This window comes from Manis pentadactyla, chromosome 1 (genome assembly GCF_030020395.1).
Source record: "Manis pentadactyla isolate mManPen7 chromosome 1, mManPen7.hap1, whole genome shotgun sequence".
In the NCBI taxonomy this organism is placed as follows: domain Eukaryota; kingdom Metazoa; phylum Chordata; class Mammalia; order Pholidota; family Manidae; genus Manis; species Manis pentadactyla.
Genome location: NC_080019.1, coordinates 114285456 through 114309988, shown reverse-complemented (window position 1 = coordinate 114309988; position 24533 = coordinate 114285456). Strand labels below are relative to the sequence as shown.

Genomic DNA, 24533 nt, shown 5'->3' with positions numbered 1-24533 from the left:
TTTTCCCAGGGACCAAGACCTAAGGAAGGGAGCAGGGAGTGAGGGGGCAAATACCTTGAAGAAAATAGATAAAACTTTTTCAAGAATATGTCTGTGTTCTACCTCAGCTACACCTACGTGATTGAGCTCAAGGCCAGCACCCGTTTGCCTCCCGGCAACAGGCATATGTTGCTTAGATAACCGTTGGTGAGTTGAATGTGACTGGACATGGGATTTGAAATCCCTTCTCTAATGAACAGGGTTAATCCTCACATCCAAGTTGAGAAGAGACAGAGCCAACCCTGGAACATGAGAGGGCTGCCTAGCTTTTGTAGGACCTGATGAAAATTTGTTGGCTCTTCTTTTTGTGAGACCCTATTGCCTTCCAAACGGTGGGCTGAATCCATCGTGGGAGGGAGAAGAGGCAAGAAAAGACAAACCTGTTTGCAAACCTTACTTTCCCTAGCATCCTCCTGCTAGAAGCCAGAATGTGGCAGAATAAAGATCTGCTTCCCTCAAGTTGTGGTCATAGCCTGAAGCCACCAAATGACTGTGTATAGGTACTTCTAATCCTTGAACCACCCCTCAAAGTTTCACTCTTATCTTTCCAAAAGCTTTATCTCCAAAGTCAACACTAAACCCCTACCAATTTAGAGTAAATAGTAATAATAATAATAATAAATAATAATAATGGCTACCATTTATTGAGCACCTATTCTACTGTGTGCCAGGCATTATGCTAGGCACTTTTCGTACAATACCTAATTTAAATCCTCACAACAACCCTGTGAGGTAGGTATTATTATTGTCATTTTACATGAGGAACTGGGGCTCAGAGAGATTAAATAACTCTATCGCACAACCAAAAAGTAGTAGAGCTGGGATTCAAACCCAGAACAACCTGACTCCAAATCCCATGATCTTGTGAACTAGAGTAGAGGCAGAGAAGAAAGGGTCAAATTCAAGAAAAATTTTTGGAGTGGAATGGATATGATATGCTGACTAGTAAGATATAGGAAGGAATTTAAGCCCATACGTGTTTCTAGCTGGTGAGCCTATGCATAGTGTAATGAAGGTAACCAGGATTGAGATTCAGGAGGAACGAACGCACTTGGTGGAGAAATGAGTTGAGTCTATATGGACATGTCCATAGAGGTGTCCAGTAGGTGAAAAATATACAGATCTAAAGATGAGAGGGAAGTTGGGGCTGGAGATATACATTTGGGAATCACCAGTATATCAGAGTTAGTTGAGGACATCAGGATAGATGATACCATTTGGGGAGTAAATAGACAGGAAAGAGAAGTGGACCAAAGAGAATGCTGAGCACCAGCTCTGAAGGCATAAGCAATAGTGGAGGAATTCTCAAGGAAGTTGGGCATGGCAGAGTCAGACAGGGAAGAGAAGTATAGGAGGCAGCCTACCATGGTGGCTAGAAGCCATGGTCTGGGTTGGGAGCAAACCCAGAGTTCCCAGAAGGCAGAAGAGACTGAGTTACACTTAGAACACATTCCTCCAACACCAAAAACTCCAGGAAGTATTTGTTAAATGAATGAATGCCAAAATGCCCCTACCCTGGTGTGTCCTAAAGCCTGGAGCTTATGACTTCACCTTACTCTTGACACCCCAGTCCTAAAAATATGGAAGCCTAGAGGAGCCAGAGAATTTATTGAAGAGGCTTAAAGAGAAACATGATTCATTTGAATTGTAGAGTAAGGTAAAAATTAAAACTAGTTTCCCTTGTCTGGCAGTCCCGTAAGTCCCCCTGCCCAACCTTGCTCTGGGGTAACATGGGGACTATGAGAACAGGGAAGGGTATTTGGGGCCAAAGGCAGGGTGAGAATAGCCTGTCAACTGCCTAAGAAGTCCTCTGCTGAGCTCAACCTGAGACCAGCTTATGGGCCTTACCTAGGTAGGAAGATGATGAGGACATGGGTGGGACATTTGAGGGCAATGAGTAAAGGAAGTCAGGGGACCAGCCCCACAACTTGGGAGAGGATTGGGGGAGAGGTTCCAGCCCTCTGGGCAGGGACCAGCCCTGGAGCTTAAGTGAACTTGCATAGGCACGTGTGTGAGATGGGGAGGGGCAGGGGGAGAGGAGGGACAGTGCAAACTCTCTGGAACAGTCTCTCTCATACATGGGTGAAGAGGCTGAGGTGCTCCCCAGAAACCTAGTGACTCGACATGTTGAAGTATGGGGTGGGAGCTGAACATCCTTGGGAAGCCCTGAGGGGCTGATGAAGCAGAGTTCCTGGTATCCTTGGAGGCTGGGCCTCCCCTCCATGGGGCTCACAGAAAGTCAAACAGCCTGAAATTCTTGGCTACTCCAGCCCAGGAAAAATTTGGGGAGGAAAAAGGAAAGAAAAGACGTGTTTCAGGCCCAGAGGGTGAGATGAGTCTGCTGGTTAGTGGAGTTAGGGGTCTGAAGGAACCAGCACACAGGGCAGACATGGTGTGGGTTGCAGGGCAGAGCAGAGATGCTTCTGGAAAGCCACTAGCAGCTCAGGCAGCTGAGGGGGCCTCTGGTAAAGGCAGGATACAGGCATGCATAACACAGATGGTGACAGGAGGAGGCTAGAGTTCTAGGGTGCAAGACTGAGGCAGCAGGCAGGGGACAGTTAGGAGGTGGGGCAGGTGAAGTATTCTTCTGGTATCAGTACTGTGGGGAAAAGTGGAGATTGGCACACATGCTTGAGGGGCTGGGGTTAATGGAAGGATGATACATGTAGCTCAATGAACGGCGAAAGGGAACTAAGTGGGGGAAGGTGTGATAAGGAGGTGAGCAGGCCCTCAGAGCACCAACGGGGTCAATTCCTGATGTGGGGATGAAGGGGGTGGGGGAATAAGAGGGTAGCACCAGTAAGTTGGGTCCCAGGGACATGAAAGATCTGGGGAAATCCTGCTCAGTGGTTGGTGGGCAGAGGGACAAGCTGGGGCCAGCTGCAGGTTAAGGGCTGCAGTACAGATTGGTGGGTATGCCCTGCCCTCACTGCGCCTAGTGAGCAGTTAGCACATCTGGATTTAGTTCCATTTATTTCCCTTTCAGGTACCAGACAAAGTAAAAAAGACGGACGAATGGCAAGAGGGATGCAGCTGTCCAGGGAGAGGGCAGGATGGAAGTAGGGGAGGAGCCCTGTTCACATCACATCTACAAAGAACTCACTGGGGTTTCCCATGGCCATGCGGAAGGACTGTCTGCTGGCGGTCAGTTCAGGGGGCACAGAGGCCAGGTCTCGGCCAGGAGGGGCTCCTGGGGGCCCCATGGCCGCGGGTGGTGGGGGCATCATCAGCATGGGGGGGCCGTAGAGAGGGGGCACGCCAGGGGGGCCGTAGCTTGGGTGCGTGTGGTGGCTGCGCAGGCTGCTGGCCAGCGAGTGGTGGCTGCGGTGGCTATGCTCGCTGGCGGCAGGCCCAGAGCGCTCGCTGGGTGCCCGCTCCCGCGGCCCTCGCAGGCTGCTGCGGGTTGTGTGGTCCGATTCGCTGCCGCTGCCACCCGACTTTGAGTCCCCAGCCTTTGGGTCTTTCTCCTTTCGTCGGTCACTGCCGCTACGGTTGGAGCCACTGCTTCGGCTGCCTGTAGGGACAGGCAGGGACAGGGTGGGGGGCACTCAGGGCTCGCGGAGGAAGACCGGGGCTCGCCTGTGGCCCCGTACGCAGTCCTCTCGGCCTTACCTTCACTGTGCTGACTGCTGGCGCTGCCTCCGCCATAGCTGTACCCCAGCTCTGGGAAGCCTGGGTGTGGATTGTAGGGGTGCGGGGGCGGCGGGTACTGGTAAGGGAAAGCCATGGGCCATGGCGCGGCCCCCGGGTGCGGCAAAGGGGCCAGCGTGTCCTGGTCAGAGGCGCCGCTGGAGCCGTCATGATCACGGAGGGACAGGCCGGCCATGTCTGCGGAGGGAGGGTGTGATGAGCCGGGCCTATCCCACGCCCCCTCCAACACTAGGTCAGGATAAAGAAGTTCCCTGCCTAGGTCCAGTGGGCCCATTTGGGATGATAGCAACAGACTGTGAGTTTCTCCTCAGAATGGGAGGAGGCATAGGCCAATTATCTGTCACTCCTTCAAACCTCCTCTTCCACCCAGCAGAGATAGTGGGGCTGTCTCCCCTCTGAAAGGCCCTGAGTCACCACTTAGATGCTCAATGCCAAGCCCTGACAGCCAACTCACAGTCCCATGAAGGGCCCTTACAAAGCTTTTGGTAGTTTCTCCTCCTTCCTTAGTGGGCTGGAAGTGGCAAAACTTGTATTTGGCAGTTTTTTCCTGTTCATTTAGAGGGTTAAGAGATAGGGGAATGTGGGAAGCTGAAATACCAGACAGCCACCAGGTATTGCATACCTATAATTCATCAGGTAGAATACAAAGTACTTAGGTCATGCAAATATTACCACAATCCTATGAAGAAGGTATCTGTCACATTTTTCCTAGATTAGGAAAGTGAAGTTCAGAGAGGTTAGACGACAAGGCTGATGTCAGCCCAAATTGTAGCCAGAGCAGAAAGTTGCTTACTGTCTCCTCACCTTTCCGGATGAGGTTTATTAGTAAGGAATAGGAAGCAGTCTGGGGAAATTTCAATGAAATTTTGCACTGCCCCCTTACTTAGGACTTAAAAAATAGCCATTGAAAGCTAGAATGAACATAGTGCCTTTCAGAGCCTTCCCATATAGAAGGCTTGGCCGGGATCAATTATCTGGTGCTGCTGGGGAAGTGGGAGCCAGGTGGAAAGGGCCTACAAGAACTTAAGTGCTCCTTCTGTGCTCTGCACCCCACCCCCGAGGCCTGGTTCCTCACACACAGTACCTGTCTCACTGCTTTAACATCACTTCTTGCATGAGTCTGGCTCCCCAAGTAGACCGTGTACTCCTTAAGAGCAAGGCTGCCCCCACAAATATTGGACGTACTTGGAAGGGATTATAAGGGGCCACTAGAACTGATTACCTGCCTGGAACACCTCTTGCTCACATTCCATCTTTATCAGGTCCCAGAGCTCCCAGAGAGCTGTAATTGCCCTAGGGGCCAGCAGTCAGATGCAGACAGAACCCTTGGTTCCAAGCCCTTAAGTGAGCTAGCCCAACCTTCCAGGGGAGAAGAGGTCAGGAGTGGGGCTCTGAGGGGGCGGAGGCAGGCTGTGGAATCTGCCAGCCAAGCCATCAACCTGTCAAGGCCAGCAGCTGGCATGGGGTGATAGTAAGAAGCAGGCTTGCCTTGGATCATGCCAGAAAGCTGGTGACTACTTCAGCCTCTAGCCTGTTGTCCTGAGGGGACTGACTGTGTACTCCTGGGACTACCCAGGTCCCCAGTGTTTCCCGTTGAGTCTGTCACACTTCTGGCTGAGGAGACCTTGGCTGTGAGTAGGAAAAGGCCTGCTCTGTCAGCATCTTCCTGAGCTGGGCCTCTGGTGGCCTTGGTCCATGGGAAGAAGCCCCAGAAAGCCCCAGGGATAGAACAATGTCTCGAGCAAAAGCTACAGCTACCCTGAGAAGCTGTCTGTGTCTCTGGAGGTTTGGGGCCAGGGCTGACTTCTGCTAATGGTGATAATAAGCACATGACTAAATCTAAGAAGCCATTGATTGTAAGATGCACCCAAGTTTCACTGTTACTGAGATGGGAAAAAATGTTCCCCTTAGAATTAATTAAATATATGAAAATGGACAACTATTTTAGAGCACTTACTGTAGGCCAAACATGGTGCTAAAAGCATTATACGCGTTATCTTGTACCATCCTCAAAACAGCTCTATGAGATAGGTTCTACTGTTACCTCCACCTTAGATATCAAGGTACGGAGAGGCTGTCACTTACTCAGGTTCACACAATAAGGATGGAGCCAGGATTTGAACTCAGAACTGTCTAATTCCAAAACACTATGCATCTATCACTACTCCATGGAGCCATGCTGAAGCTGTTGAGCGCCAGTCCTTCCACCAGGGATTTGTGCTCTGCAGAAACAGCATTTGTAGTCCCTCAAACCTCAAATGAAGCACTTTTAAGAGTTAGTTTGTGGACTCTAGCCAGCACTACTGAACTGAGAGAAGGCTCCCTCAAGCAGAGGCAGCTGCTAGGGGTGGGCTTCAGCTCTCAGCCCTGAGCAATGCTGCCCTTTCTGAGGACTCCCCTTCCCAAAGGCTGTCCCTAGGTTCTGAAGGAAAATGGAGTTCCTTACAGCCCTCTCCTGCTTGGCAACCCTCACTTGCTTTGCATTTTCTTAGGATCAAGTCCAAACTCTTCAGTATAGCTTATAGAGCTCTCTGACAGCTGGCTCTGACAGCTTCTCCAGCTTCATCCTGAGGCACAGCTCATACTCAGGGTCTGAGGAGGCTGTGCACTTGGTACCTTAGGCCAGCTCCAGGCCTATGGCTTGGTGATGCCTTGGTGGAACCTGTTTGGTGCTGGAAGGTTGGGAACTCTGTTTGGCCTTGCAGAGGCAACATTTATGCAACACCACACACATAGGGCTGCCCCAGGTAGTGGGAAGAAGTAGAGGTCTGGAGTCATAAAGACTGGGACCAAAGACCTAGTTCCTCCGCTTCTATCTGCTAAACATGGGGTGGACTATTTAGCTTCTACAAGTCTTAGTTTCCTCATCTGAAAACAGGGATAGTAACCCATCTCCTCAAGGGCTGGAGGGGAGTTTGTGAGACCTAAGTGAAAGTGCAGGATGATGCTTAGAAACAACCAGATGGTGCCAGGCACAGAGCAGGCACTTAGGAGGTCAGCCCCAAGAGGGGGGTGCACAGCAGGTGAACATGCTGGACTGGGCTCTGCTTTCACCATAGAACTCTCAGACCTTGAGATGGGTCCCAGCTCTGCTGTCCCATCACGGGAGTTCTCTGGAGGCTGCTGCTGCATCCCTGGGTATCTCCCCACCCCCAGCCAGGAGAGAGGGCAAGGGGGTGGGGGAGACACGTACTGCCACAGAGGTCGCCGAAGATATAGTAGCACTGCTCAGAGAAGGTGATCTTGTTGACAGTGTGGCGGATGAAGCCGGCTTTCAGCAGGTTGCTGGCATACTTGCGGGCCTCTCGCCGGTCAGTAAAGCCTTCCACGTTGTGGTACAGCCAGTCCACCACATCTGAGCCTGGAGGCAAGGCCACCACTTGATTGTGAGGCCCACTTGACTTGAGCTTATCTGGCCTCACAGAAGCCTTGAGGCTGGGCACTGGTTCCACCTCAAAGGCATGGCGCAACAGAGTTCCTGGGCCCCCAGCCTCCCTGCCCTATCACTCCCCACCCAGTTCTTCATCCCACCATGGTGCCCTCTCACCAATGAAAGCGTTGGGGATGGTAATCTTGAGCCACATGCGGTCACGGACCTCCAGCCCAGATTCAGGGGAGGCCATGGCTTTTACAATGGCAGCCATGTCACTGTGGATGGACAGGTGGAAGTCATCTAGGCCTGGGGGTGGGAAGCAGAATGTTGAGGCATAAAGGGCTATGGAGCTAGGCAGACAGGAGTTTGCACTCCAGTTCTACCCCTAATAACTATCGACCAGTGGTGGACAAATTATTGACTTCTTGGACCCTCAGTTTCCCCTCTGCCAAAATAGGGACTTTAATATCTATTTTACAACAATTTTTAAAGAGAATATTAAATAATGTAAATGAATGTGCTTAGCAGTGTGTAATGTGCATGTTATAACAAAAATGGCAGACACTTATTGAGTGCTTACTTTATGCCACACACTGTGCCTGATGCTTCACTTATATCCTCTCACTAACCCCCCAGGAACCTGGTAAAGTGCATATTATTAGTCCCATTTTACAAGAGGAAACTGAGGCTCACTGGGTGCTCAATACCAGTTCAGAAGCAAACACTGTTTAGGTTGGGTGTTCACTGAGGAAAGCTTCAGTGTGAGCTAGCTGGAATGAACTTCATCCCCTTTGCAGCACCTGATGCTCAAGCAAGAGCCTCCATGTGGGCCTTCATCAGTCCCTTCCACCAGGCCGTTTGCTGGGCCCAGGGCCCAGGGTTGGACACTCACGCTCTGTGTCAGGAATGGAGCTGGTGATAGATGAGCTTGTGGAGGTGATGGTGCTCAGGGAGGGGCTCATGCCGTAGGCAGGGAAGGTGCCAGTCATGGCTGCAGTGTGGGAGACCCAGGCTGCAGGGTCAATGGGCCGGATGGGTTCGCCTGCAGGGAGGGTGAGGAGTCAGGGGCTGCCTGCCCTGCTTATTGCTGGGCCCAACAGGGTAGGTGTGAGGGTTCAGGGCAACATGGAAGGAGAGACAGGGCTCACATATGCCAAGCACCAGCTTTAGGGCCAAGTCCCCCATCCACTTACTCCTAGGTAGTGTGAAGCAACCACGTGGACTTGGGTCCCAGCACTTGGCTACAGTCAGGGTGATGGGCCTGAAAGCAAGGGTGTCCCTAGTGAGGGCAGAATGTGTGGAGGCCAGACCAAGCCCCTTGCCTGATAGCCAGAAATGCCTGCCCCCTGGTCCCAGTGCTCCATCCCATCCATACCCCGGTTTGTGCACAATCTCCCGCAGTACCCGGACAGCGTCATCATTACTCATGTTCTCAAAGTTGATCTCATTTACCTGGGGAAGAGGACCAGGAGTGGGATAAGCAGCTGTGTTGGGGAGCAGAGAGAGGAAAGCTGGGCTTGGTGGCATGGGGGTTTTCCCCCTTCTACGAAGAGGCCTCTGAATGAGCAGGGTAGAGGGTAGGGACATCGCCCCACTCCCTATCCACACCTCCACCCCAGGTGGGCAAAGTACCTGTAACAGCATATCTCCTGGCTCGATGCGTCCATCAGCAGCCACAGCCCCACCCTTCATGATAGAGCCAATGTAGATGCCTCCGTCACCACGTTCATTGCTTTGGCCCACAATGGAGATGCCCAAGAAGTTATACTTTTCTACAGGGAGTAATAAGACCTTGAGAAGGGAGCAAGATTCCTACCCAAATTCTGAACCCCTTATTAGAGAAGGGTGGAAAGAGATGAGAACATTTATTGAGCTTGAATCACACAGTGTGTTCCGCATGCTCAAAATGCTTTCATTTAACCCATGCCAGCTGTGAGGCAGGGATTCTTAGTCCCATTTTACAGAGTAGGCAACTGAGATCCACAGAATTTAGATGACTTTTCTAAGCCATTAAGTAGCAAAGCCAAGATTCAAACTCAGATTTAAATTCCAAAGTTGGGGCTTTTTTCATTACATCCGGCTATATCCTACAGAGAGTACCCAGGGCAGACATCAGAAAGAATATGATGGTTGGAAATGGGAAGTGGTGGAGGAATCAGAAATTACTTCCTCCAGGAAGCCTGCCTGAATGCCATTCTCTGCTTCCACAGCTCTGTGCTTATCTCTGTCACAGCACTGATCATGAGATACTGAAACCATCTGTTATATACCAGTTTAGGTTTATGAAAGAAAGAGAGCTCCTTGAGGGCAGACAGCACCTCTTGTGCCTCTCTGAACATTTGAGTCTTCCCAGGGTCTGGCAGACAGTAGGTGCTCGGGAGGGTCGTTTCACCAGACTCACCCATGTTGAGAGTGACCGTGATGATGTTGAGTGACATGGTGGAGTCTGTGATGCTGCTGAAGGATGAGGACTGGAACAGACAGAGGCCCTGAGCATCAGGTAGGGGTGGCAGAACTCACTGCTCTCGCCCAGCTCCTCCTCAAGGTGAGCCCTCAGCACCACCTCCCCTAAGGTTCTAAGCACTGACCTGAGGGGAGAGGAGCTAAGGAAGCACAAACCCTGGCACTGCCTAGGCAGGGCTCAGTCTGTCCCCACCCATCCCCAGCATCTCAGGCCCCATACCCGCTCAATCCGTGAAACCTTCTGCTTCCGCCGCCGCCGCTTGTGTCTTCTCATGAGGCGTGAGGCGCTGCTCTGCTCTGTGGAGCTGCTGAACCTGTGGGGCCCACAGTCGTTCCCCACCAGGCTGGCCCAGCCCTGCCCCATAAGAGGCACTGCAGGGCCTAGGTCCCCAACAGAAAGCCTGTACCCCTCCCAGGGGCCCAGCATCCTCAGGGTTCAGAACAACCCGGGGGTCACCAACATCATGGTACCCGGGAAACCAAAGCCCCACCTGCTGGTGGAGTCATCCTCATCCGAATCAAAGAAGCTGGTAGTCTCCAACTCGCTGCTCATAAGGGTAGAAGAACTATCATAACCCCCTGGTTCTCGCCGCCGCTCCCCCTTTGCAGTTCCATTTAGCCGGGCTGCTGCAGGGGATGGAGGCAACTAGGTTCACAGTGCCCAATACAGAGAGGCAGAGAGAGGGACGGGCCAGGGCTGCCCTGGGGCCAGGCATATCCAGAGCTCAGCAAGTACAGCAAAGATGCAGGTAGCTAAGTGAAAGCTGTGGGAAGGGTATAGGAATGGGGAAGGCATGTGTTCAGGGAAGACGCACTGTGCTCTGGGCCATCCCTCCGGCGTGGCCGCTCCCGCTGGGCAGACACCAAGGAGTCTGTCTCTGTGTCATTGTCCAGGTTCTCCTGGCTGCCCCCACCAGCATGAGGGCTGCAGGGAAGAGAGGACTTGGTGGAGGAGGAGGCAGACTGGGGGTCCCTCCCCCAGCCCCAGGCTAAGATGACGTGGCCCTCCCCATGTGCCTCCCCACCCTCAGGTCACACTCACTGGAAGGATGGGGGCCGGGAGTCCCCAATGCCTCCTGTGCGCTCCATGGGAGGTGGCAGTTCTGAGGGGTTGTCAGCACAGAAGGGTGCTGGCTCTGGGTGTGCGCCCTCGGCTGACACCAGCTGAGGGGGAGAAAATGGATGGGCAGTATGGTGTAGGGGTGCCAGGGAAGAAGGGGTAGTGGGCTCTGGGAGGGCATGAAAACCTGAGGTGAATGAAGCAGGGAACATGCAGGGAGAAGTCCCAGGACACAAGGTCAGCTAAGATGAGCAGCAGATCCACCGCCGTGTTGATGGGGAGGCCGGGAGGCATGAAGGGCAGTGGGATGGGGCAGACAAGGGTCAGAGCTCCAAGGCTGAGGTTGGCAGGTGATAGGAGGAAATCCCAGGCAAATTGCCTCAAAGAGTCAGGAGATACTTTTTTCTCCAATATGCATTTCAGTCTCTCCCTTCCCTCCTTCCCCACTTCCCACCACTCCTCCACTTTTCACCCAGGCTACAGAACCTGGGATGAGAAATTCTGAATTTTACAATTCATTCAGAAAACTAAAGGAAGGTTCAGATACCGAATCTTCTGAATTCAGATTTGGAGTCTTCTGCTCCCATCTTAGTGGAGCCTTTCCTCTGCACAGCCCACTGCAGAAATGCAGGAGGAGGGAAGGCTGGGGAGGGCTCCTTACCCAGGATACCACCCGGCCATTGAAGCAGGGCAGCTTGGCATTGTCATCCGAGATCTCTTCCTTCACCACACTGCAGGGAAGGAGGGTATCAGAGTGAGCACTCTGGGTGGAAATGGAGGTGCCCTCACAGTACCCACTGTCAGCCCCCTCCACCCTACTCTGGGAATGAATCCATCTGAACAAGAGCCTGTTCAAATGGGAGCAAGGCAGCTCTTTAATACGCCCAGGAAGGCACCAGCTCTGCCTAGGCCAGCTGGGTTCCTGGGCCTTCCTCTCAGTCATCAGATGATTTCAAATTACCTGACAAATCACTGTCTCCTGTAAATACAGCCACTGCCTGGAATTTTGAGTGTTTACCCATCCCCAACATGGCTCTCCTGTGCTGGACCTCTTCTTTCCTTCTGACCTTAAACTAAGAAAAAGCTTACCCTCATTACTGTCCTTCCTTCTCAACTGGGAATCTTAACTTTCTTCTGGGAGGTGTGGATGGGGAATTTAAGGAAATCAGTAAAGGGGAGAAGACATTTACTGAACATCCCCCACTGCCATTATGATAGCAGTAACAATCACTCTCATTATTGATCACTAATTACAGGCCAAGTACTAAACTGAGTACCTTACTTGTATTATTTCATTTAATACTCACAGCAATGCTGTAAGATAGATACAGATGGGCAAACTAAGACTCAGTTGGTCCAGAAATTCTCCTATAGTTATACTGCAATTGAGTGAAGAGCTGGACTTTGCATCCTGGTCAGCCTGACTCCAAGGGCCTTATTCTTACCTATTATATCATCTTATCTCCCTACAGTTAGAATTTATCACCTTCACATCAGCCTTATTGTGTAGATACCAAGGATCTTCACTTTACAAATAAATAAGGAAATTGAGGAACATTCAGTAACTTGCCCAATGCCACAGAGCTAGATGTCAGAGCTAGAATTCAAGCCAAAGCTCATCTGAATCCAAAACCCATACTCTTCCCATGCTACTTCATATCCTTTCTCAATAATGACAGAAGTGATAGGAATCTGTGTGGAGGGTGGATGTGGAAGATACTGATGTGGGGCATGGGGGGGTGGATATGGTTACAGGCATGTAGTTTGGTGTGGGGCAGGCAGTAAGGCAAGAAATCAGACCATGACTATAGTTGGGGGAAGGGAATGGAAAAGTTTAAGGACCCCCAGACTGTATCATACACCCTAGGAGGGCAGAGCTGGGAAGACGTGACTGGGCAGGAGGAAGACACATGCCTGGAGTTGTGAGCAGAGGGAAGACAGCAAGGAAGAAGGCTGCAAAGCCCAGTCCTCCCTTGTTCTTGGAGCAGCTTCTGCCCAGAGCTGGGAACGTGCTTGGCTCCTTGTGATGCTCACATTCTTGGACTCACAGCCAAGTTTGAAGGCCGAGCCTGCCCTCCTCCCTCCCATCCAGCTCTGGCTTCATCGTTTTCAACCTCCGAGCAACCCCAAGAAAGCAGCTCGAATCATCCTGCTCAGGCCGTCCATGGCAAAAAGCCTAGAGACAGAATAGGCTAGAAAGAAGAAACACAGACACAGCTCAGTCCCAACAGACCGTCTGGCCACAGGGTGCCCCCAGGATTGCAGCCCCCTAAGTGAACCAGGGCTCAAAGGAAAAGGGGGTATGTGGGCCACATGGTAGGGACTGTAACTTGTTTTGGAGAAGGTCTCCCCATGGTGGGAAACACCTGCTGAGTCTCCCCCACACAGTTCCACACTACAGATGTCCTCTCTTTCTGGGGGTCAGTGACAGGTTGCCAAGACTATGCTGATTCATAATGATCAGCTAATCAGCAGCCTTGGGGACCTCAGACAGACCCCACTCTCCCACCATGGAGCTGAGTGACTTAGGGTTCCACAGCATTTACACACTCACATGCACACGTGTGTCATACACATGTGTGCAGGTGCACATACACACACACAAACTCATACCCCAAGTGGAGTAGGACAAATCTGATTCAAATTCCAATTCTGCCACCTATTAGTAGTCTTCCCGTCTTAGAGAAGTTTAACTTTTTCAAGCCTTTGTCTAGTGGTAAATGGAGTTTGTAAATGCCTGGCACAGTCCAGGCATACAATTAAAGCTAGTTACTAACTTTGTCACTTTTTAGCAGGATCCATATTCTCTTTCTAACTAGGTGTAAGTTAAGTTTCAAAGGGCAGGGACCAAACAAATCTGCTCATCACTTGCTGTTCAATTAAAAAGCCTTTGCCAAGAGTTCAGTGGGTTTTGAATCCTGTGCTTGCCACTTCATGGACCTCAAAAAGCATCAGACTGGGAGGCTGCCTTGTCCTCAGAGATTATGTTCCAATGGACAGTTCACGTAAGTATACTGCAAGTGGGAAACGGTCAGAACTATAGGAGCAGCAGATGTTTTTACTGGGCAGACATTTGCTGAGTGTTACTTAGATGTCAGGTCCTGTCTAGGAGCTGGGTAGGTGTAAGGATAAACCAAGTGACATAACTTTAAAAACTCAGCCCAGATAAAAGACAGGAGAATTTGGACCCAGGGAAGAGAAGTGCCCCAGGTGAAGGTCCAGAGGCAGGCTACTATGTGACAGGGAGCTGGGAGCAACACAGTTAGTGGTCCAACTTCCCACGTTACTCCCTCCCACAGCTCAAGGCCACCTTGTTGTTCCACCACCATCTCCTCGGTGCTGAAAATGTTTTCCTTTCTCCATTTCCCAAATAATTTAAGAGGGCTAGGTTTGAGCCTACTCTGAGTTTGAGAAATACCTCTGGAGAGCAGATAGGAACTGGGGAGTCATCAGGCCTTACAAACCAGAACCTCAGAGGCTGAGCCTGGAGAGACTGGAGAGAGTGGCCTTTCTCCTCTGAGCCACTTTCCTAACTGTCAGGGGGTCACTGGTCTATGCCCAACCCTCCTCTTACGGGCTAGGATAAGTGGCAGCCCTATTAACTCTACAGTTTGCCAAGGCTCAGCATCTCCCTCAGAGAGAATGTATCTGTTAAATGGTAATATAATAATACCTACAATTGTGTGATTAAGACCTTAAATTTTGGAGCCAGATTCCTTATGTTGAATCAAGCTCTGCCACTTAGGTGTGTGATCTTGGGTTAAATTTTCTGTGCTCCAGTTTTCTCATCTATAAACTGGTGATACTACTACATATTTCATAGCTGTTAGGATCAAAGGAGTAAAGATTTGAAAAGCATTTAAATCAGTGCTTGCACACTGTAAGCACCATGAAGTTTATAAATAAATGAAATATCTATATATTTAATATAAATATATATATACACACACACACATACACACATACTTCTCAGCTATTAGTCCTCTGTGACAAGATAACCCTACCAGGTCTGCTAATTAATTCTGTTAGGAAAGAGTATAAAACCTAAATGTGATTTATTCCCACTAGGATGTTTAAACATTTTAACAGTAAGGTATTAACAAAGGGCTACGTGGTGGAAGCTGCTTGGGCTGAGAGTGGGGGTGGGGGAATTGATAAGGGCCTGGCAATACCTGTTTGAGTTTTTCAAACCTACCAATAATATTAAAGACAAATGTAAAGGAAAGATATAACCGGCTTAGGCGACGTCCGGGAAAGAATGTGAACCCTGTAGTACTCAGCCAATGAGGAACCAGGGGAGGGACTCGCGTACTAGGAGATAAATTATTGGCGCCAAACTCCCCAGGTGTGCCTGCCCACCAGACACCCGATCTTGCAAGATCGTCATTAAAGCCTAGCTCCGCTGTCCTCTTTGTCTTCGTGTCCACTTATTGAATTTGGACCAGTGAGTGTGTTACTCACAATTTGGGGGCTCGTCCGGGATCCTCTTGCCTGTGCAAGGTGGGGGCCCAAGCGGAGTGGGAAGACACGTCCCGCCTGGCTTTGGGCGGCCCACTCAGTCTGGGCATCTCACCTTCACATGGAAGCCGAGGGGAGACCCGAGACTGTTGTGCGGAGACAGCGTGACCAACGCAGGGGAGAAAATGCAGGCACCGCGGCAACCAGGCAACCTCGTGCACGAGCCAAGGTGGGAAAATTGGGCTATAAGTACTGCCTTGGTGGTTGGGCATTTTTCAGAGGTCAAGTGTGTGTGGCTGAGACGTGTAATATCGGGGTGTGTGCAAGAAACTTCCATTATGGGGGGTTGAGTACACAGGGACCTCAGACACAGGGACCTCTTGAAGGATGGGAAATACAAATTCTAGGCCTAGGGAAGCAGGGAAAGGGAACCACATGAGCTCCCTTGGAATTACCCCCAGATAGCCTACTGGGATGAAGGTTACGGTACTGGGAGGACGCCTCCTGTACCGGGTTAAGGACAAACAGAAGATGATCAAATTTTGCTGTTTTGTCTGGATTAAAGTTAGATCAGATGAAAACTGGCTTTGCCAGGTTTGAGTTATTTTTTGATGGTAATAAAGCCTCCAGTTCACCTGAGGAATCTGTTGGTTACCAAGGGCGCTTCCCCTATTTCCCCTAACACCAGGAAAGGGAAAGCTAGGGAGGAGGAGATACAAGAGACATCCCAGGACAAGCCCTGGTGTTGGGAGAGCGTTGTGGGTTTTCCTCCGTCCCTTTCCCTACCGCAGCCGCAGCGGAGAGTTGAGGGGCGGGGACACGGCCGTGAGGCGGAGTGAGAGTTTTGTTTGGAGTTACTCCTGGAGAGAGAAAGTGAGGCCGCCTCAGGAGGGAGGGGCACCCTGGGAGGTTGGAGAGAGAAAGTTTGAAATTAAAAGGTTGTGCACTTTGAGGATGCTGGTGGCTTGAGAGAGAGGAGCGCCCCAGGGGTTGGGGGGTTCCCTCTTTAAGGATTCTTTAGGAGTGTGGCTGGCACCTGGAGGTGTAGACTTGTTAGGTGGTCTCAGGTATCTTTGATGAGACATTGTATTTCTTATCAGTCCTCTGGGTAATTCTACAAAATTAGCTTAACACAAGAAATTTACTGCTTTTAGTCCCCTCCCAGGATGGCAGCTTCCTGGTTTGGGAGCTTATCAGGACTGGCTGCCCTTCTTCCAAGGGGGACAGAGTTATTGTCTGTTTGCTAATAAGTAAGTTGAGGGTCTTGCTTCTTGACCTCTTGGGTATTAAAATGCAATCTTTGGGGTGGAATCCTTCCTGCCTTTTGCTATGTTGTTTACGGCTGCGCCTGCATGCTAAATTGATTTCCTGAGTTGCAGACTATTTGGAGTCAGAAAAAAAAAAAATAGCATATAGGTAAAGTTAAAAAAAAAAAAAGGAAAGAAGAGGCTGGGCCTGTATGATCAACATAATAAAGACAGGCTATGCTGAGGTACCCTCTCCTTTGAGGAATATTCAAACATTCCAGGCCAAGTTACTCTTGTCTTTTTGAGCTTTAATTAATTAACTCTGGGTCTTTTTAGTGGACTTTCCTGGCCTTTTTCTCTTTCCACCAAACTCATATCTATTTAACATTGAGACCCACTTTGTCTCCCTCACTGTGGGTAAAATTGGAACATTTCCAGAATATCTCGCCTGGCTTTAGCATATCTGCACATCAACAGGCGTTCAGAGGTGGAAAGAAGTATGGCTTTCGTGCATTTGCAGCTTTCCTCAGGTAGAAGTTCATCTCCATATCAATGGGTAATTACCTGGGCAATGGAGGGCTATTCTGTACCTGAGAGGTGAGGGGGAGGGCCGGTTTTTGGCTGATGCTGGTGCCTGAAAGAGAGAAATGACCCCCGACTGCAGCTTGTGAGTAGTAAATCGATTTTAAACTTTATTTCTCCCTTTGACTGATTTCAGTTTAGAGGTATTTTGCCCCAAGATTTCCTCTCCCTGGACTTAACAATGTAAGAAGGACTTAGAGTTTCCCCTTGCCTTCTGGGGAATCCACCAGGAATCCCAAGATGGTTCCATTGAGAGAGGTCCCACTAGGACAAGGGGAAAGTTGTTAATGCTCCCCTCACGGGTACTGAGGTGAGAAGTTTTAAGCATTGCTAGAAGATCCCGTTGGCCTAGTGGACCAACTAGATCAATTCCTGGAACCTAATATATATATACTTAAGTTGAACTGACCCATCATGAATATTCTAGTCCCTGGTGGTGAGAGGGGGGTGATCAGGAGAGCTACTGTGTCCATTTGGAAACAAAAACACCCACCGGGCTAGGGTGTCCAGTCAGGGAAACAAAAGTTCCCAAATGTAGATCCTAGATGGGGTAATAATTTAGGGGACAATTAAAATGCAGGATCTTCAAGGGCTAATTATAAAGGGAATTAGGGAATTGGCCCCAAGATCTCAAAATGTTTCTAAGGTGACTGAAGTCCAATGGGGAAAGGAAGAAACCCCAATTGCATTTTCATAGAGACTCAGGGACCAGATGAGAAAATATTCAGGACTTGACGCAGAAGCTCAGGTAGGACAGGATCTTTTAAAAATCAATTTTGTAACCAAAAATTGGCCAGATATATCTAAGAAATTACAAAATTTAGATGTATGGAATGAAAAACCTAGAGAAGAATTACTGAGAGAAGCTCAAAAAGTGTTAGAAGAGAGGCCAGAAGCTTGTATTTCAAATTGTTAGAGGGAGAGCCAGACCCTCTCCAATGCACCCAGCGGAACTGCAAATTCTAGAGGAATTGAAAGCAATCTTTAGTCACCACCCCAGTCCTGGCACTCCCATCTTTAGAGAAGCCATTTCACTGGTTTATTACTGTTGAATAAGGTTCCCTGTAGGGGTTTTGATCCAAGCCTGGGGAGAAAAGAAACAACCAATAGCCTGTATGTCTAAACTATTGGACCCTGTCTCTTGAGGATGGACTGAATGCATTCAGGCCATCGCAGCCATGACCTTACTGGTGGAAGAGAGCAGGAAATTAACTTGGAGGAACCCTCACGGTCAATAGGGCTGAGCGCTGACTAATAGATTCTACTTGAAAAAGATGACCTGATCTTAACCACAGACACCTGTCTCAATCCAACCAGCTGCTTATGTGCAGGGGAAGCTGAAGGCCAATCAGAATTGAGCCATAGTTACATAGACCTCATAGAATATCAGACTTGGAGTAGTCCATACCTTTGGAAAAATTTGGACAGAAAGAGGCCTCATACACAGTAAAGGAAAGGAATTCATGGGGAATAATTAAGGAGGTTCTGGAAAATCTTGTACTTCCAGCTGAGATTTCTATAACGCATGTGAATGGTCAGCAGAAAGGAAGTTCTTATGAAACTATGGGTAATAGGATTGCTGATATAGCTGCTAAAGAGGCTGCATCTGAGGATGAAATTAGATTTTTGAACCTCACTCCAAATATCCCTAAAATCTCATTGATCCCGAAGTTTTCCAAGAAGGAGATTAAGAAGCTACAGGAGGTGGGGGCATCTCGAGATGAGAAAGGGCGGTGTACGTTACCAGATGGGAGAGAAATGATGGGCCAGCCTGTTATGAGAGAGCTGATGAACATGTTACACAGGGGGAGCCATTGGGGTCCTCAGGCGATGTGTGATGCTTTGCTAAAGGTTTATGGGTGTATTAGCATTTACACCATTGCTAAACAGGTTTGTAAGAGCTGCATAACGTGCCAAAGAATTACTAAGAAGTGTATGAGAGCCAGTATCTGGAGAGAGACTCCCAGGAATAAGACCATTCCAAAGTATTCAGATTGACTTTACTGAGATGCCGAAAGTGGGAAAGCTTAAGTATTTAGTAGTGATTGTCGACCATCTCACTGGATGGGTGGAGGCCCACTCATTAACTACTACAATGGCAGGATCAGTAATAAAGGTACTTTTAGAGCAAGTTATTCCTGGGTTTGAGTTAATAGAAAATGTTGATTCAGATAACGAGAGTCATTTTACTCAAAAGTACTACAGGGAATAATGATTATATGAGCTACCATATCTGGGAAGGGCAACAGACTTGCCCACTATAGAAACAAAAAGATCAATTTTTAAGAGAGTATGTGCTGGCCATGTCTTCTAACTTAACTTCTCTCAAACTGAAAGGACTCCTCACCCAGACTGCCCCACTTGAGTTCTTCGCTCACTGCTTCCAGCCTAGAGACCTGGTGTTAGTAAAATCCTGGAAAGAAGATGGACTCCAGCCAGCTGGGAAGGCCCCTACCAAGTGCTCCTGATCACGGAGACTGCAGTGAGGACGGCTGAAAAGGGCTGGACTGATTACACCAAAGAAACTGACAGGGATCTGGGGACAAAACAGAATCGGCAAGTGTCCCAGGTGGCTAACCAACCCTTAAGGCTGAAACTAAAAAGAACCTAAAATGTTAACTTTTATCCTAACTGTATTTCACAGGCAAGTCGCAGAGAGCCCTAAGATGGGAAGGAACTCCTGGTTATCCTGTCAAACTGGTAATCAATATTACTAAAACATCAAGCCCCCAAACCATTAGGTTTGATGCTTGTCAGGTTCTCTCTTGTTGTGACCTAAATGACCAAAAACAGCTTTCTGGAGATAATAAGTATCTCTGTCCTGAATGGACAAATCTTAGTAGAATAAAAAGGCAAGTAGGCCCCCATGTCCAAGGTGGAGCAGTGTTTGGTGGACTACCCAGTTTCAAGGGTGGACGGCCCCTCATGCAGCAGAAAAATCTTTAAAAAGAAAGCTCCACTTAGCTAAAGGAATTCCTCCTGACAATTGCCAGGACAGATAGTGTAACCCCCTTTTACCACGGACTCAGTGCAGATGTCATTGGAGTAGATCCCGTGGGAAGGTTTGGTCTTAATTTAATCAAAGGCAAGACTTCACCCATAGTGGCCACCCCCAATCCTGAGAGAGATAACAAGCCAGAGCTTCCCCATAATGACCCTAAGACTAGTTACTGTAACAGATAAAATATCTAAAACAGACTCTTGAAATAGAGATAGATTATGGAGACACCAATGCCTGGGTAGAGTGGGTTAGATTTTCAGTACTCGCTTTGAATAAAAGCTATTGTTACATATGTGCTGCTGGATGGCCACAGGCGCAGGTGGTCCTGTTCCCTCTCTGCTGGGACACAGACCCCACTGGGATGAACTGCATGTTGGCCCTGTACCAGGACAAGGATGCTTGGGAAAATGAGACTTGCAAGGGCTTGTCTTTACTCTTTCATGCACCAAAGAAGTCAGACCCAAAGGCAGTCCCCTCTTTTTCTATAGGGAAGATGAATCATGCCTCTCTAGGCAAGGGGAAGGTTTCAGAACTCCTGTGGGGAACTACTGACTTGTACCCATGTCCTAAAATGTCTCTAAAGAGGGCAACTTCTCAAAATTATGCATCCCCCGAGCAGATGTTTGGTGGTACTGTAGAAAGGGGAACCTGCACTACTCGTTGCCACCCACCTGGACTGGGACTTGTGCTTTAGTCCAATTGGCCATTCCATTTACCCTGGCATTTCCACACCCAATGAAAAAAATGTTCATAGAAGTCAAATGTATACATTGACTCAATAGGAGTCCCTGATGAATTTAAAGCTATTAATCAAATAGCTGCAAGATTTGAGTCAGCACTATTTTGGTGATCCACCATCAACAAAAACGTAGATTAGATCATTAACTATACCAGGGATGCTCTTCAAGGAGTAGCTAGTCAACTAGTTGCTACCAGCAAGATGGCCTGAGAAAACAGAATAGCATATGTTAGCAGAAAAAGGAGTCTGTGTTATGTTAGGAGGAAAATATTGTACTTTTATAGAAAGGTATAGTTACCTCTGTTTTAACATCCCTTGTTAGACAGTTGCAAGACTTTTAACTGCTGTAGGATGCTGTATCATCCCTTGTGTGAGAGGCTTGACTCAAAAGCTTATAGAGGCAGCCATAAACAAGATTAGAGAAATTTGAGAAAGAACCAAGTGTAAATTAAAATACATTACTGGGAATAAAATCAGAAATTATTAAATAAAAAGGGGGGAATTGTTAGGAAAGAGTACAAAACCTAAATGTGATTTATTCCCACTAGGACGTTTAAACATTTTAACAGTAAGGTATGAACAAAGGGCCACGTGGTGGAAGCTGCTCGGGCTGAGAGTGGGGGTGGGGGAATTGATAAGGGCCTGGCAATACCTGTTTGAGTTTTTCAAACCTACCAATAAGACAAATGTAAAGCAAAGATATAACCGGCTTAGGCGACGTCCGGGAAAGAATGTGAACCCTGTAGTACTCAGCCAATGAGGAACCAGGGGAGGGACTCGCGTACTAGGAGATAAATTATTGGCGCCAAACTCCCCAGGTGTGCCTGCCCACCAGACACCCGATCCCTCACTCCGCTGTCCTCTTTGTCTTCGTGTCCACTTACTGAATTTGGACCAGTGAGTGTGTTTCTCACAACTGATAAAAACAAAATCAACATCCACTTCATTTTTAGCTTTGTTCTCAACCTTATTAAAATGGCTTGACTCTAATCTTTCTCAAAGGATGGTTCAAGTACCACTGATGTATGCAAGATGGCTTCAGGAGTACCTGAATGAACATTTAATTCAGTGGTTAGGTATTTTAACATTTTAGAAAGAAATACAGAAAATCAGACCTGTAATTTATTGAGTCATGCTAAGAAAGAGTGACTGTACTGACTGGATTTTAAGAACAAAATTAAGTCAACAGTGAGTGGATGTAAGGAGGGCCGTCCTATGACTGCAGTTAGGCCTGGCTTGAGAGCAGCTTGGGGACACTGGTCTAGGCTTAAAGGTGGGGGCTAGGCCCAGTGGGCTGAAGGATGAGTTGGGATGGAGGAGGGTTGGAGATACAACCCTATCTGAGTCCCTAAAGGCATGTGGCCCCAAGATAGCCTCAGCTCACTAGACTTGAGCTGATTTTTCCCAGTCCCATATCCTGAGGCAGTATCTTGTCTCTTCTAACTCTATTCCACTCTTACTAGGCCAAGGCACCAGCCCTGTCACTCCTATCCCTTGAAGACTGATCCTTCTTCAGAATCTTCCAATCAAGGGTGTATGTCTCCAGACAGTGGCCAGCCAATCATTACACCAGTAGTACCCACCCCAAGGTAGCAAAACCACCATAAACAAGGACAGGAGCTGCACAGTACCTCCAACTCGTACAAAGCACCTCACAAATATGATCTCCTGGGCCCATCAAACCCTGAGTTCCAGGGGGGCAAGGTGATAGCAAAACATGCCAGGCAGAAGAGGGGGAAAGTGCTTGCTTCCCAGGGCCAGAAGGGCAGGGGTCCTTGGAAAGAAGCCAGACTGATGAACCCTGGGGAGAAGAATTTCTCCCCTCAGCTCTGGGGCCTCAGCTCCAAAGAGCAGTGCAGGCCTCAGGCTAGGGCTGGAGAGACAGCCTTTAGGGCTGGAAGGTGGGAAGCCTCCAGGCCCAGTGCCCAGTTAGTGTGGGGCAGGCTAGTGTGGGGGCCTCCCCCTCCCTCAGTCCCCTGGGAGTAGGTAGGGGGTTAGTGAGGGGATGGCTAGGCTCCCCCTCCCAGGCCAGCTGCTACAGAACCTTCTGGCTCCAACATTCCATCCCCTCTTAAAGGGGAAGTCACTGCTTCTAAACTGTCCAAAGCCCTGCAGCTGGGTGGAGAAGACCCCGCCAGAGAAGGGAAGACGAAGAACACCGAGAGACTCCTCCTGGCCCTCCCATCCAGGCTCTGAGGCCCTTTCCAAGGTCTCCCCCGTAGTCACCATCTGGAGGAGAAAGGCCCCAATCCTGAGGTGCAATCAGCACCTGGGCTAGTGGGGACTCCTCCTCAGGACTCAGGTGCTCTGCTCCCTTGACATCATCCCAAACACCCCACAAGGGAGAGGAGAGACAGCTAAATAAACATCAGGTCTGTAGACCTTAGCTTACAGCCTGGTGCCTGAGCACCCACAACTCCCCTTCCCCCCCAGTTCAGTCCCACAGGCATAGCCTTCAGATGTAGGATACTCCGAATATAGCCGAGTTGTGGAGCTGAAAAGATGGAGAAGGTGAAAGCCGAGTGCCAAACACTCAAGTCTATGATAAAAAGGTGGCTTTCTTGGCAGAGGGAGGGCTGGGGACTCTGGCTCTAGAATTGGGTGGAGAGGGTGTGTGTCTATGAAACGCTGGTCTCTGAGGAGAGGAGGCTTGAATGGGCTGGAACTCTGCTCTTGGGCAGCTGGACGTTCTCTTAAACTGGGGGGGGGGGGGCAAGGTTCTCCACAAGAGGCGAAAGTAGAGTCCCTAAGAGGGGCTGGAACTCCAGCCTCTGAAGAAGCCAAAGGGGGCCCAAATGGCTGAGTCGCCCCCTAGAACTGGGAGTAGGGCTAGAAGCCAGTGCAGCAAGGGGAGTCCAAACTGGCCGATCGGGCCCCAGAAGCGGGAGGGACCTGGGTCCCCCGGAGGCGAGGTGGGGGCCATCCTCACCCGAAATCGTCGTCCATAGACTTGAAGAAGAACTTATAGCTGGGTCGCTGCAGAACGCCCTTAAAGTCCGCCAAGGTGACGCGCTCGGCGGGCAAGGGCAGCTTCACCAGGTACGGCGTCTCCTGCCCGTCCAGGTGATAGATGATCTTGGTCTCGCCCATGGCTCCGGCCTCGGGCCCGGCGGCCCGCGCGCGGCCTGCTCGGGCGGCCGGGCCGGGCCTCTCGGGCGGCGGCTGCGGCGCTCGGCGCGGCCCAGCGGCTCAGCCTAGGTCCGCGGCCGGCCGCGGCGCCAGCTCCCTTGTTCTCCGGCCGCCCCCGGGTCCCAGCGCCGCCTGCCGCTGCTGCGGCGTCGCTTCCGCTCCCCACTCTCCCGACTCGGCTGACGACTACGACTCTTCCGGTGGCCGTGGCCCTCCCGGCCATGGGATGCGTCCCGGCTCGCTCCCCTCCTCCGACCCCGGCACAGCCCCGCCCCGGCGCGGCCCCGCCTCCGGCCGCTGCAGAACCGCACTGGCCTAGTGCTGCTGGCACGGACCTCCTCTGGGCCCAGCGGACATCCCGCCCACCAGCTGGGCGGCGCGGTCGGGCTCCTGCGCTCTGGTCCCGCAGGCCCCCTAAACGGAAGGGCAGACTTCACCAGGACGGCATTCTCACTCCTCCAGGCCCTGGCTCTGGACCCCAGCGGGATCGGCTGCTCCTCTGCAGCTGCGGAGGGGTAAAATGCAGAGGTCGCTTTGGTCCCCAGAGATGGGGTGGGGAGGATTCTGACAGTGTATCACTGGGTAAAAATGACCCCGACATGGCTCTTCAGGGTTTGGTGAGAAGCGTAGCTGCTATTATTGAGTCTACCGCACTCAGCTTCTTGAGGACAGAAGAGGATGGAGTTCTGATTCCTTCTTATAATTTCAGTACCTACGTGCAAAATAATGACATAATAAGTGGATTGAACACAGAATGAAGTTGTGTGCATGACTAGGACAGTAAGTCTTAA

General features: G+C 50.0%; 1 protein-coding gene across 3 annotated transcripts; it reads right to left on the bottom strand.

Moving 5' to 3' along the window:
- Positions 1-651: 651 nt before the first annotated feature.
- On the bottom strand, positions 652-23929 carry DVL3 (dishevelled segment polarity protein 3). Of its 3 annotated transcripts, none has more exons than XM_036875154.2 (16): positions 23543-23929; positions 11248-11317; positions 10569-10690; positions 10342-10451; positions 10018-10153; positions 9747-9840; positions 9465-9534; positions 8696-8835; positions 8439-8515; positions 8257-8324; positions 7956-8105; positions 7238-7369; positions 6884-7069; positions 3652-3867; positions 3143-3553; positions 652-2300 (listed from the first exon to the last, which is right to left on the bottom strand). In XM_036875154.2, the coding sequence occupies exons 1-16, from the start codon at positions 23701-23703 to the stop codon at positions 2269-2271; spliced, it is 2175 nt and encodes a 724-aa protein (XP_036731049.1). In that variant the 5' UTR covers positions 23704-23929; the 3' UTR covers positions 652-2268. The 3 variants fall into 3 exon arrangements, with proteins under 3 accessions (XP_036731049.1, XP_036731051.1, XP_036731050.1); XM_036875156.2 differs by having other exon boundaries at positions 6884-7051; positions 23543-23925; XM_036875155.2 differs by lacking the exon at positions 652-2300 and having other exon boundaries at positions 2996-3553; positions 23543-23927.
- Between the last annotated feature and the right edge of the window lie 604 nt (positions 23930-24533).

Bases quoted from the DNA above. Each gene is read 5' to 3' on its own strand.
- DVL3 (XM_036875154.2), bottom strand. From the start codon at position 23,703: ATGGGCGAGACCAAGATCATCTATCACCTGGACGGGCAGGAGACGCCG. The intron at 10,691-11,247 runs GTAAGGAGCCCT...TCTCCCCCTCAG, and splicing joins ATGGCCGGGTGGTATCCTGG to CTGGTGTCAGCCGAGGGCGC. The intron at 10,154-10,341 runs GTGCGTCTTCCC...CATCCCCTGCAG, and splicing joins GAGGGATGGCCCAGAGCACA to CAGCCCGGCTAAATGGAACT.